The sequence below is a fragment of the Vicia villosa genome, unplaced genomic scaffold (assembly GCF_029867415.1).
Source record: "Vicia villosa cultivar HV-30 ecotype Madison, WI unplaced genomic scaffold, Vvil1.0 ctg.001069F_1_1, whole genome shotgun sequence".
NCBI lineage: Eukaryota > Viridiplantae > Streptophyta > Magnoliopsida > Fabales > Fabaceae > Vicia > Vicia villosa.
Window position 1 is genome coordinate 486,971 of NW_026705470.1, and position 12,044 is coordinate 499,014.

The 12,044-nt window shown below is 33.9% G+C and overlaps 1 protein-coding gene across 2 annotated transcripts; it reads left to right on the forward strand.

Annotated features, from left to right (window-relative positions):
• The first annotated feature begins 2,138 nt into the window (after positions 1-2,138).
• On the forward strand, positions 2,139-11,210 carry LOC131633089 (lysophospholipid acyltransferase LPEAT2-like). 2 transcript variants are annotated; one of them, XM_058903803.1, is made up of 14 exons: positions 2,139-2,787; positions 4,167-4,347; positions 4,449-4,508; positions 5,184-5,347; positions 5,433-5,496; positions 5,607-5,672; positions 6,911-7,006; positions 8,314-8,358; positions 9,147-9,217; positions 9,762-9,831; positions 10,080-10,130; positions 10,297-10,407; positions 10,501-10,548; positions 10,656-11,210. In XM_058903803.1, the coding sequence occupies exons 1-14, from the start codon at positions 2,363-2,365 to the stop codon at positions 10,815-10,817; spliced, it is 1,614 nt and encodes a 537-aa protein (XP_058759786.1). In that variant the 5' UTR covers positions 2,139-2,362; the 3' UTR covers positions 10,818-11,210. The 2 variants fall into 2 exon arrangements, with proteins under 2 accessions (XP_058759786.1, XP_058759787.1); XM_058903804.1 differs by having other exon boundaries at positions 2,140-2,787; positions 9,765-9,831.
• The last annotated feature ends 834 nt before the right edge of the window (positions 11,211-12,044 follow it).

The following is a 12,044-nucleotide window of genomic DNA, read 5'->3' on the forward strand; positions in this document are numbered from 1 at the left end:
AGTAATCGATAAACTACATACGCATTCAGTGGATGAATCCAATCCTAAAAAGCTATCACATCTCGGAATTTTATCTATTTATTACCGTTTTTACTTTTCAATACTTTTATGATCAAAACAAATTTTGATTATGTACTTAAAACCTATTAATTGTTGAACGACACTGATGTCGCACCAGTCCCTGTGGATACGACAACAAAAATACTTACTTTTGATTATTGAACATCAAAATGGTGCCGTTGTCAGGGACTGAAATTTAGATATTACAAGGAGTGTGACCGTTTTTATCGTTTTAAGCAATTTTGCACCTGTTAATAATGTATATGCATATATTCTTTACCATTTTTATTGCTCACTTGTATTGGCTAAGTTTTTGAAATTTGTTTATGCAAGGTAGAACACCGAAAGATCAATTTCTTTTTGATCTCGAGATGAAAAGAATAGTAAGAAGAAACAACAACAAAATTAGAAAAAATGCTACTAGCCAAGCAAAGAAACAAACAAGAAGGAACTTCTACTCCAGTTTCTTCAAAATCTCCAAAACCATATATAACAATTAGGGTATGTGCTTATATCATATATAACAACCACTAATCCTATGGATTGTTTTTGTTATAAGAAGAAACATGGTTTCAAGAATAGGCTTTCGAATGTCTCTTTTATATAGAAAAGAGAATATCTTCAAATTCTTGTAGCCATGTTTGTTACATAAAAATCTCAAATTTTTGTAACCACATTTGCCACATAAAAACAAACAAATTCTCTTTTACATTAGTCACTTTATCAGTTTGCTGCTCAAGTATATGATGCTTGGAGAGGAAATTCTCAAATTAGTGAATGAGAATTTTGGCTTACTCTAATGGTGGTTCTCAAAGAACCTGTAGGAAAATGAAAAGCTTATCCAATACCAACTAGCACTAAGTCCAACATCGATTTGTTTATAAATTATATAAGGGTTTATAATGGTTAAACATATATATGATTTTGCTTAAGAGCATCCACATAGGTGGTGGTATTACATTGGTAAAATCACATGTGTCATAAAGTAATATTATTTAAAGTCAATTGTTATGGTATTATTATGCCATCGTTGTCGCAGAAAGCAATATATCTTTGGAAAACTGTTTCATTTATTAGGGTCTATTTATACCACCAAATTGAGTGGCATGAATGTGAATACTCTAAGTAGATTGAGGTGCTAACAAGCCTTTTGAGTATTAGACTCGTACATTTATGAAAAATACTCACTAGGTGTACTTATGAAGTCTAAAGGTCATAAGGTCGTAAGGAAGAGCTATCTATATTACTATATATACCTACCACCCCATTTAAGATTAGAATACTTTAGCAAGTTCGGTCGGATCTGGGTTTAATTGGACCAATAGTTAACAACCGAATTCGACCAGTGCAATCCAATGAAACTTGAATTTTTCAATACTTTAACTTGATACCCAACTGTACTCGTCCGTTGCATTAAAATTTGAATCGATCATGACGGATCACAGACGGGTCCGAATATTTTCTCCACCCTTACTTAATCTTATAGAAGACACTTCTACTCCACTCCACTTCAGTCAAGCCATTCCTATTGACATAGCATATACTTTCTTTTTGAGCTAATGGTTTATTTCTTTTCCTTTTTTTAGTTGTATAAAAAAAACTATAGCTTTATGATTTAAAGTCATATTTAGTAATAGTCTAAACATATATGATGATTTATAACATCAATCCACAAATAGAATCTGGTTAAACCAACTCTCAGATCAAAACAAAAATCAAAGTTAAAATTTTAATTGAAAAACATATTCATATCTAATTTTCAACAATCTTGTAACACAATATAAACAACAAATCTGTTTTATACTATAAATAAATTAAAATAAGTCAAAAATATTATAACCATAAAACTTTTTTCCATTTTTAGCTAATCATCAAATCTGATTTTTGTTTCTTAAACAATAAGAAAACAAAAAATTGATGAAATTTGATCATAACACACAGTTACTACTAATAATAATAAATAATAATTTAACAAAAATAAAATCAAACTCCTTCCGTCTCATAATATAATATGTGTTATTTGTACGCGTTTTTATGAAACGGAGGGAGTAATAATAATAAATAAATTTATCGTGATCCTAGGCGAAAGAAAAATCACTTTCCCATTCCCCTCTCCCTATAAACACTGCAAAGAATCTCAAATCAAAGATGCTCCATTCCTTTCATTTCAATTCCATTCCTCTCACACTCAAAAACAACACATAACATAAAAATCTTCACATTAATATAACAATAATTCCATTTCAAACCGTATTCCATTCGTATTATACGCCGTATACCGTATAATCCCATTCCTCCGTCGATGGCGGACCACACCGCTCTCACCTCTCCGTTACTCCCCTCCGACCACCTAATCCTCACCGTCGACTCCGATTCCAGCTCCGCCTCATCGACAGCCACAGCCACCGTCTCTCCAATCTCCAACCCCTTCGCCACCTTAGGTTTCAGCGGCGGAGAGTTGACTGTGCCGCCGGGGATTACGGTGGACCCGTTCCAGAACAATAAAGCGGGGATTGACGGTGTTTACGAATGGGTGAAGACGATTGTGTGTATTCCTTTGGCTTTGGTTCGGTTGGTGATATTTGGATTGTGTTTGGCGATAGGGTATGTGGCTACTAAGTTGGCACTTTATCGTTGGAGAGATAAGGAAAATCCTATGCCTAGGTGGAGGAGTGGAATTATGTGGGTCACGAGAATCGCCGCCAGATTCATATTGTTCTCTTTTGGGTTTGTACCTTCCTCATTCAATGCTTGAATTTGAATCTCTCTCCTGTTATTTTGTTATTTACTAGGAATATAGAGTTAATTAAGTTAGGTATGGTATAGACTTTAGTAATTGACTTACTTTACTTCATGAATCATGATATAATTGAAATTGATCTTTTTTATTTTTAAAAGTTTAGATCTTACTCAAGTTTGTGTTTGCGTTTGCGATGCGGTTGCGGAGTGCAATTTAAAATCATGATTAGGATCTTTATTGATTCACTTTTTTTTTTCCGGGGTAAGTATGTTAATGGAATCAGGCATTAGAGTTCATGGATTGTAGTTTGTATTGTGAATCTCATGGTAAGGAGGGTGTTGTCAATATCGGATTGTGGAGAGATTTGCGGTTTGTTCGAATTCCGCTATACTAATGAATGAATTCTGCTACACTTCAATACTATAGCGGCACTATATTCGCAATTCGATGATACTGTTAAGGAGGGGACCATGTTTCCCTGGAGTAGCTCAATGGTATGGGTTTGGAGAGTGAAAGTGTATTATGTAGGGCATTTAAGGTTTGATCCTACACTAACGAATTCTCCTCCTCTTAACTAATTAACCACCAACAATTTGCTATAAGAAAAAGGAGGGAATGGTGTAGGATTTAATTTTTTGGTTGTTTAGGAATATGTTGGCTAAGGATTGAGGAAGTGGCTTACCTTTTTGTTGTTGTTCATGGAAATGAGGTGTGGGATCTTGTGGTTATTGGAGTTGGTAGATAACTTGTTTAATGTGTTAATGGAGTTCTTTGTTTAATTATAGGTTTAGGACAGGGGAGAGAATTGAGATGAAATGCATGTTATGTAATTGGAGGATAGAATTGGCTTTTGTTTGAATGATTATCAGTACTATCAAATATCCTCCGTGGCGGATATACATGGAAATTTTTGGGCTCATTGCAATGGTAAATATCGCCCGATATTTCGGGTTTTTCCGCTATAACGGCGCTGCAAAGCGGCTGGAATGGCAGAATTTTGGCACACCATCCACAACTGACAACGCTGATGATTATATAATTTTTGTGTCCATCTCTGCATGATTTATGATAAGATTATTGGTATTTCTAGGGGGGGAAGAAGGATTGATCATAGATAAAATGAAATAGAATATGCTTAGATATTTTAAACGAACAAAAAGTAATGTTTTGTTGTGATGGTAAATTGTTATGCTGTGTCAAGATAAACCTCAGCTAGATACCCTGTTTATGTTGTCTTATCTGAAAGGAGAATATTAGTTTTTGGGATACTTTACTTCTTGAATGTTGATTTTAGTTTCTTTGTACATACATACACTCGGCTAACCATGAATTTCTCTGTATTGTTGTTTCTTTCTGTCCATTGCAGCTATCATTGGATAAAACGGAAAGGAAAACCTGCCCCAAGGGAAGTTGCTCCAATAATTGTATCTAATCATGTATCTTATATTGAGCCTATCTTCTATTTCTATGAATTATTTGCCACCATTGTGGCATCCGAGTCTCATGACTCCATACCTTTTGTTGGCACAATCATTAGAGCAATGCAGGTATTTTGTTTTTATGGTCATGTGTTGTGTATGCAAATTTCAAATTATAAGAAATTATGGTATTCAACCATTCTCTGTGTTATCCCACTGTTTTATTGCAGGTCATTTATGTTAATAGGTTCTCACCATCATCAAGGAAGCAGGCTGTAAGAGAAATAAAGGTAAAACATTTCTGTTAGTTTGCATATTGTAATTTAATGTGCATACTAAAATTATCTCTGGTGTTCAATTGTTAGTATGTTTGTCAGTTTGTCAATTGATGCTTGTTTGCTTACTTACCTTTCTATTCTCAATTATGCTTGTGGCACCACAATTATTTGGATACTATCTATGTTCAGGAGTTTCATAACCTTATTTATTGCCTTCATTACTCCTGTAACCAAGCCTTTGCAGAGTTTCTTAATATATATTTGACGAAAATTTAGGAAGAATATGATTGAGTGAGGTCAGTGGCATAATAAGACATACTAATAGAAGGTCCTCTTTTTTATTTCTTGTTTTTGTTGCCTCAATAAAGATGTATATAAACATGTATTAGGATACAGCATGCTACATGGATGCTTGAAATTGAAAACAAGAATCGGAAAATATAGTTGGCCATATAAAGTGGAAGAGAGGCTAAAAGTTGACTAAATTTTAGATATTGTAAAATTACATTTGCTTCCGATAATCTGATATTGGAACTAAATAGCAATTTGCAAGAATTAATTTGAACTAAAAGGACTGAACAATAGATATACTTACTGAGATCATAATTTTTTCATATAAATCTGCCATGTTATCAATTTTATAAACTGTTTGATATATAAATCTGCTTTTAAGGACTGGAATAACAGAGAAGGGCTTCTTGCGATAGATTTCCTCGAGTACTTTTATTTCCCGAGGGAACGACTACAAACGGCCGGAACCTCATTTCCTTCCAACTCGGTGCATTTATCCCCGGGTACCCAATCCAGCCTATAATTGTGCGCTATCCTCATGTGCACTTTGATCAATCTTGGTAGGCATTTTGTTTATGAAGATTCTGTCATTTCATTACGGCTGTTTGTTGGCCTAACATATCACTCATGATGTTCTACGTTTAGGGGTAATGTTTCTTTGGGACAACTTATGTTCAGGATGTTCACTCAATTCCACAATTTCTTCGAGGTATACTTTTCTATGGATTATGTTTTTTCTTTTAAGTGGTTAATTCGCTATGTTCTTTGGAAACTTATTCTTCTTGAAGTAATTGTAAACTTTCAACTTGAATTTAACAGGTAGAATATCTTCCTGTCATTTCACCCCTAGATGATAAGGAAACCGCTGTGCATTTTCGTAAAAGGGTGAGCATTCTTGTTTTGTTTCATAGTTTATACATACAGTCAATAAATTCTTTATTTAGCTTTCTTGGATGTTTGAAGCTTTTAACCTAGGATTTTTTTCTTGATATTTTGATCTTTAAAACCTTTATATATTTGAATTTGAACTTAAATGAGATGAAAAATTCCCCAATAGTCCAAGTCTCACCTAAGATAGGCCAAAAATCTAAGATGATACAAGAGTCTATCTTAAATCTCTAGATTCTTTATTGGGCCCCCCGTATTTTCCATACAATAGGTCCATTAGTCCTTGGCACGAGCAGGGGTATTGGAGAAAAGTCAGGTGAGAATAAGCAATCATATTGTAGCACAACTCTCTGTCTGGATATCTCGTAACCATCTTATGAAGTGATGGCAGTGTCACATATACTTATAGGATTCAGGCTAGATGGGATTGAGAAACGCTTTAGACTAGTTAACGAAAAGTGTTTATCAAACAAGTAAAATTCTCCTGAACAGCTAGCTGTTTAGACTGGCTATTCTCAATGATAGTTAATGTTGGACAAAGGCATGCAAATTACTAATAATATTGTGATATGCCAAGGTGATCCTGATGCTAAGTTGGATTCGAATTCAAGTGTGAGTGGTTAGTCTCACATCAACTATGAATGAGTTAAATAAGAGATATACAAGAGATCCTTGTATCCAAAGTCTTTTTTACTACTTGGCCGAGTCAGGTGATTGTCCCATTAGTTGGTAACGACGGTACAAGTATAGTGATGTGGAAGACTCCCACTTGAGATAGAGATTGTTGGAATTTAAGTGTGAGTGGTTTGTCTCACATTGACTAGGAATGAACTAAATCAATGATCAATGATGTATAAGAGAGACTACTCATATACTTAATGCCAAGGTTTTTGGTGGAGATATAGTATCAAACTCTCTTGGTGGTCTAGGTTCTGAAGTTTGTTATTGCTCCTGGGGCTCCTTGGACTCTCCAACAGTGACCATAGAAGAAAATACTAGGATTAGTTTACTTAAGAGATAGTTAGAGTAGCAGTGGTGGTGCACCTGTTAAAGGAAATTTGAGGGGAACTCGCCTACTATTTTTGGATCACTTCATTTTTTACCTTATCTGTATTTATTATTTCTTTTTCATCCTGCCTGTTGTTAAGAATGAATACACTAGATGATTTGTTGAATTTAGTCTGTGTACATGTGAGTAGTCAATTGTTTAACAATCAATATATGTATAATTGCAGACTAGCCATGCTATTGCAACTGCATTGAATACTGTCCAAACTGGACATTCTTATGGAGATATAATGCTTCATATGAGAGCACAAGAAGCAAAACAGGTGTGCAGTTTTTATTGTTCGTTACAAGTATAGCTTCATCCTAGTTCCTAAATACTTAATTGCTTTTTTGCATTTTGAAATTTGTTTGCATTCCATTTGTACGTATTGGTCAAATTCAAACGTGCAAAACAAGTATCAGGTTGGTTGGTATTCAGCGACTATCTTCACACAAAAATGAATTGTGATTTTAAATTTAGTACTTGTGTTACTGAATCCAGAGTTTCTCATATTTATAATTTTGGGATATCAGTATTATTGTCTATTGTATGCAATCTCTATAAAAGGAAATGCATCATAAGTAAGCGATGCAGATTTTATGTGATAAACCTATATTTTGTAGGGCGCTAGACATCTGCGTACCTTGCTGAAATTAAAAGGTCCTAGACAAGAAAATAGGTAAACGCAAGAGTGAAGACTTTCAGTTGACTGTGATTTGATACTAAAGAGTAAGGGACAAGTATTATACTATTAGAGTGTTACCGATGGCGGATTATGGAAGCAAGCAACAAATTCCGCAGTTAGCACAGAATCCGCTATGCCATGGTGCTGGCAATTTGTCAACACTTTACTAGTATAATACCATGTTGAAATCATAGGGTTTTAGATATGAAATAGGGAAGAGAATATGTTTGCGGTATGATTACAATAGATTCGGTACTATTCCACAATCATACTAGTACCAGACTAGACTACTAATCCTGATAAAACATGGAAACTAATAATCATGAATATTAGACTTAGACTAATAATCTTAATTAAATAAGGAAGCTAGTCATGAAATATGTAACTCTATCCTAACATATAATCTAAGATTTTCTAAAATACTTCAAGATACAACCCAAAGATTGTAAGACGTTTCATATTTCTTACTTCCAAGTTCTAGCACACAAATAAAGTCATAATTCTCACGTGCTGACCTTTCTTTATTTCATATGCTCAGTCCCAAGATTACTCTTTTATAGTTTCAACGCACCAAACCATTTTTCAGGCACTCTTGCACATGTTGAGATGCTTGCTTTGAGTCTTGTTTTGGATTAAATTGATGTATTAGTTAATTTTTAACAACCTTAAGGAATGATGGTGAAGTAGCCAACTAATACGAAATATGGTTATCTAAGGTATATTAGGATCATATTAAACATTTCCTCATTTGTCATGTTATTCTGCTAAAAATTTCAAATAATTCTTAAATGTATTCCGACTTATATTTTCCCATAGATGTTGTGATTGTTATGCTTTTCCTGTTTTGGTACAATTTGCAATCGATTTTCGTAGTCACTAACATTTCACCTTGTCGATTTTGGCAGGAGAACCCATCGGGTTTTATGGTTGAAATGGCCAAAGTGGAATCAGTGAGTCCCTAAACAACTGAGCTTGAATCAATTTTGATTTTTTTAAAATGTGCCATTTAACTTCTAGCCATTATCAATCCATGTTTATTTTTCTTCATGCCAGTTTGTCTGAGTAGGATATTTAGGCTAAACAGTTCATTCCATTTCTCCTCTAGTATATGCAAATGCCATGGTATCCACATGTTTATGCCAGTGGATGCTAGCGATAAATTGCCTTCTGGGTGCTGCTCAAAGAATTTGCTAGTAGAATTGCTTTCCATAATGCTTTTGAGTTTATGTTTTTTGTTTCTGGTCTATCTGGACATATAATATAAATCAGGATACCTAGTGCTATAAAGATCCCTTCATGATGGGGTCCAGGGAAGGGACAGAATGATTGTGGATCTGCTGTTGACAGCTTGACCTTGCACGTGCAAGAAGCTGATTCCATTAATTGAACATGTGACCTTAGTGACATGTCAGCAACACCAGTTATTGTACCAATGCTTATTATGTTCTCTGGTATTTGGTTATGTCTATTATTATTCCCTTTTAAGTCCTTTTAAAGTAGAAGCAGGGGCAAAATTAAAATAAAATTAGGGATGACAGTAGTCAATACATCCTTTCTCTCTGACTGGTTTGCTTGTATGGTATCGCCAATTTAATTTTGAACATCCCTGCGTGGGAACGGCTAAATAAGAGATTTCCATTTTGTTTTTTGTTTGTGATTAATCTTTTTCTTTTAACAAAATTATACTTAATAGTAATATTGAAAAGAACGATAAAGAACAATTTGTGTTTCGTTCCAGTTATTTCATATCAGCAGCTTGGAAGCTGTGGACTTTTTGGATAAATTCTTGGCTATGAATCCCGATCCCAGGTACTACTGTCACATTCTTATAAGCTGTAATTACACGGTGAAACTTTTCTTGCTCAGTTACAGGGGAAACAAAATTATAATTGATATTTATATTTTGTTGTGCAATTGATTGTTAAATCATTACTAAAACAATTTCTTAAAGGTACTATTGGTTTAAAACAAACCAGATTATATTGATGACATCCAATTTTGACTTACTTCAGATGATTGTGTTAGTAATAATGGAACTACCTTATTTGTTAGAAATGATTATTGAAATTCTTATGGAGTTTCCCATTGTCCATATAAAACCTCTAATCTCTATCAGAAGTAACAAATCTTCACAGGAGTAAGTGTAAGGGGTGCAATAATGTTCACCAAATTTATATAAAAGATATTCTCTCGTCTCTTAGGGGCAAGGGTAACATGGATGAATTAGGTTCTTAAGTTAAAATGGGTACCTGATTGGTTCAATTGGTTAGTCCAATTATAATGGCTTTTGAAATTGAAGCCATGCTTTTCTGCAAGGTATATCTTTTATTTACTTATTTATTTATTTTATTAGCAGTGGTCATGTTCAATATCGTGGCTTTTTGAGCGTTTTAAGACTCAGGGCTTGTCCTCTTGCTGAAAAGGTTAGTTACCAAGTGGCTCAAGATTTCTCAATATTATGGCATTAAATTTTAATTCCATCCAGAATTGACATTCTAATCCGTAAGATTTATACTATTTATAGTAATTCGCAATCAGGATGCTGCTGCAATTTATTAACTATTTTGTCACTCGGTTTTTCTTCCTTTTCTTTTCTGCCCCCGTACTTTTGGTTTCATGAGATTCTTATAACTTCCTTTCCCCATCCGTCACACCTGTCTTTGTATTACAGATATTTGCATTCATTGATGTGGAGAAGTGTGGGAAAATTACATTCAAACAGGTAACTACTATTTCCAATAATTTACTGTTTCTGTGCTACATAGAACTATCAATACTGCACATAATATCTGTACTGGTTTTAAGACAAAAAACTTTTAACTGCATATTTAGGTTTCAAATATCCTTATTGATCATGACACTCTTCTTATGCACATATCTGCTTCTAGTTCTTGTATGGTTCTGCACATGTCATGAAGCAGCCAGGGTTTTGTCAAGCCTGTGAAATAGCCTTTGCTGAGTGTGGTGGTGCAGTAAAGGGCTACATCGTGGAAGAAGAAGTAATTAACTATCATACACCTATTCTCCTTTACAACTTTTGCTGAAATTTGAACTAACTCTAACTTGTTCTTTCCATTCTTTTTAAAATTCAGTTCCGAGATTCCATCCAATCCGCTCTCCTTAGCTGGAATGAGGACGAGGTAGTAACCCATTCTGCTCTATTAAAATACTTTTATTCTCTCCTGTCTTTCTGCCACCACATTCTTTTTCTGTTATAGTTTAACTTACATTAGCTGGATACTTGCAGGTCCATCGTCTTTTTCTGTTATTTGATGAGGATAAGGATGAAAAAGTTTACAAGGAAGATTTTCTTTCATGCCTTAGAAGAAATCCTCTTCTCATAGCTCTTTTTACACCTCAACCGGAGCTCAAGGAATCATGTGGTAATGGAGTGCTGGAGATAGTTTGATGGATGGATTTTACATGAGATTACAACCTCTGAATTTGTAAGATGTTACTCTTCCAGAAAGTTCAAAAAGAGGAAAATGGCAGGGTCCCTTGGAATTACATGCACATAATATAGGATGCAGAGGCCTAATTTTTTTTTTCTTTATTAACTTTCACTCATATAAAACATTATCATTTGTTGAAAATATGTGTTTTCTGGCTTGTTTTAAAAGGGTCAGATTTACACAGATAGACTTCCATTAAACTGTTTGAGTTTTGGTTGAGGGGACCATTTTGGCATTTGGGGTCAATATGGTCCAAGGTTTGATCTATGTGTCTGTAACATACATTATCGCTGTAATTTTAGCGGTGTGTTGGAATCTAATGAAGAATGATTTGCAGTCTTAGAAAGCAATTATATTCTCGTTTGACTTGTTTGTAATTTTGATCCTTTAATATTGTATTCTCTATATCTAGTTAGTTATAACTAATCCTATAGAAATGTCCTTCACACTGTTTAGATATTGAAATTCGGACGCATCAATTATACACTATTAGAATTTAGAAAAACATTCTCATCCAAGTAAAAGATGTGTCCTGGTTTTAATTTTGGGACTCACCCTAAAACAATATTGTAGTGAATTTGAATTTCAAAATTCGGACACTGTTAAACATGATTTTACATATTGACTAGATCTCAATATTGACTGGATCTTCATTTTAGAACAATGCGGTGGATTCGGATTTCAAAATCTGGACAAATTTTTGGACAATATTATGAACCTCTCTTGACAATATTTAGGAAGAAATTTTCTTATAATTTAACAAGACATATATTATTCATACAATAAATCATACACATAAATCAAGCATAACTAAGATCAAAATTTCATTCATAACTAATTTGAAAATTTCATAACTAATTTGAAAATCATACATTCGCCATTCAGAAAATATGATTAACTATATAAATTTTTAAATTGTTTAGAAAATACAAATTAAAATATAAGTACTAAATATAAGTACTATTGTGAACTTAACACCCTGCCTTTCTAAAACTCTTCTCTAGTTATGATCTTACTCCCAATAGCAATAATTCAATGATATTGATAGTACATCCACGACATGGTTCATCCTTGTTTGTTCCTTTTCTAGTAACTCTCCATGAGTCGGTCTCGAAAGATCTCCTTTTAACTTTGGTGTCATGTAAGGATGTGACACTATAAAACTATTGGATGTAAATGTATAA

Excerpts from the sequence above, each read along its gene's own strand:
- LOC131633089 (XM_058903803.1), top strand. The coding sequence starts at position 2,363 with ATGGCGGACCACACCGCTCTCACCTCTCCGTTACTCCCCTCCGACCAC. Across the intron at positions 4,348-4,448 it reads CAATCATTAGAGCAATGCAG|GTCATTTATGTTAATAGGTT; the intron begins GTATTTTGTTTT and ends GTTTTATTGCAG. Across the intron at positions 5,497-5,606 it reads AATTCCACAATTTCTTCGAG|GTAGAATATCTTCCTGTCAT; the intron begins GTATACTTTTCT and ends TGAATTTAACAG.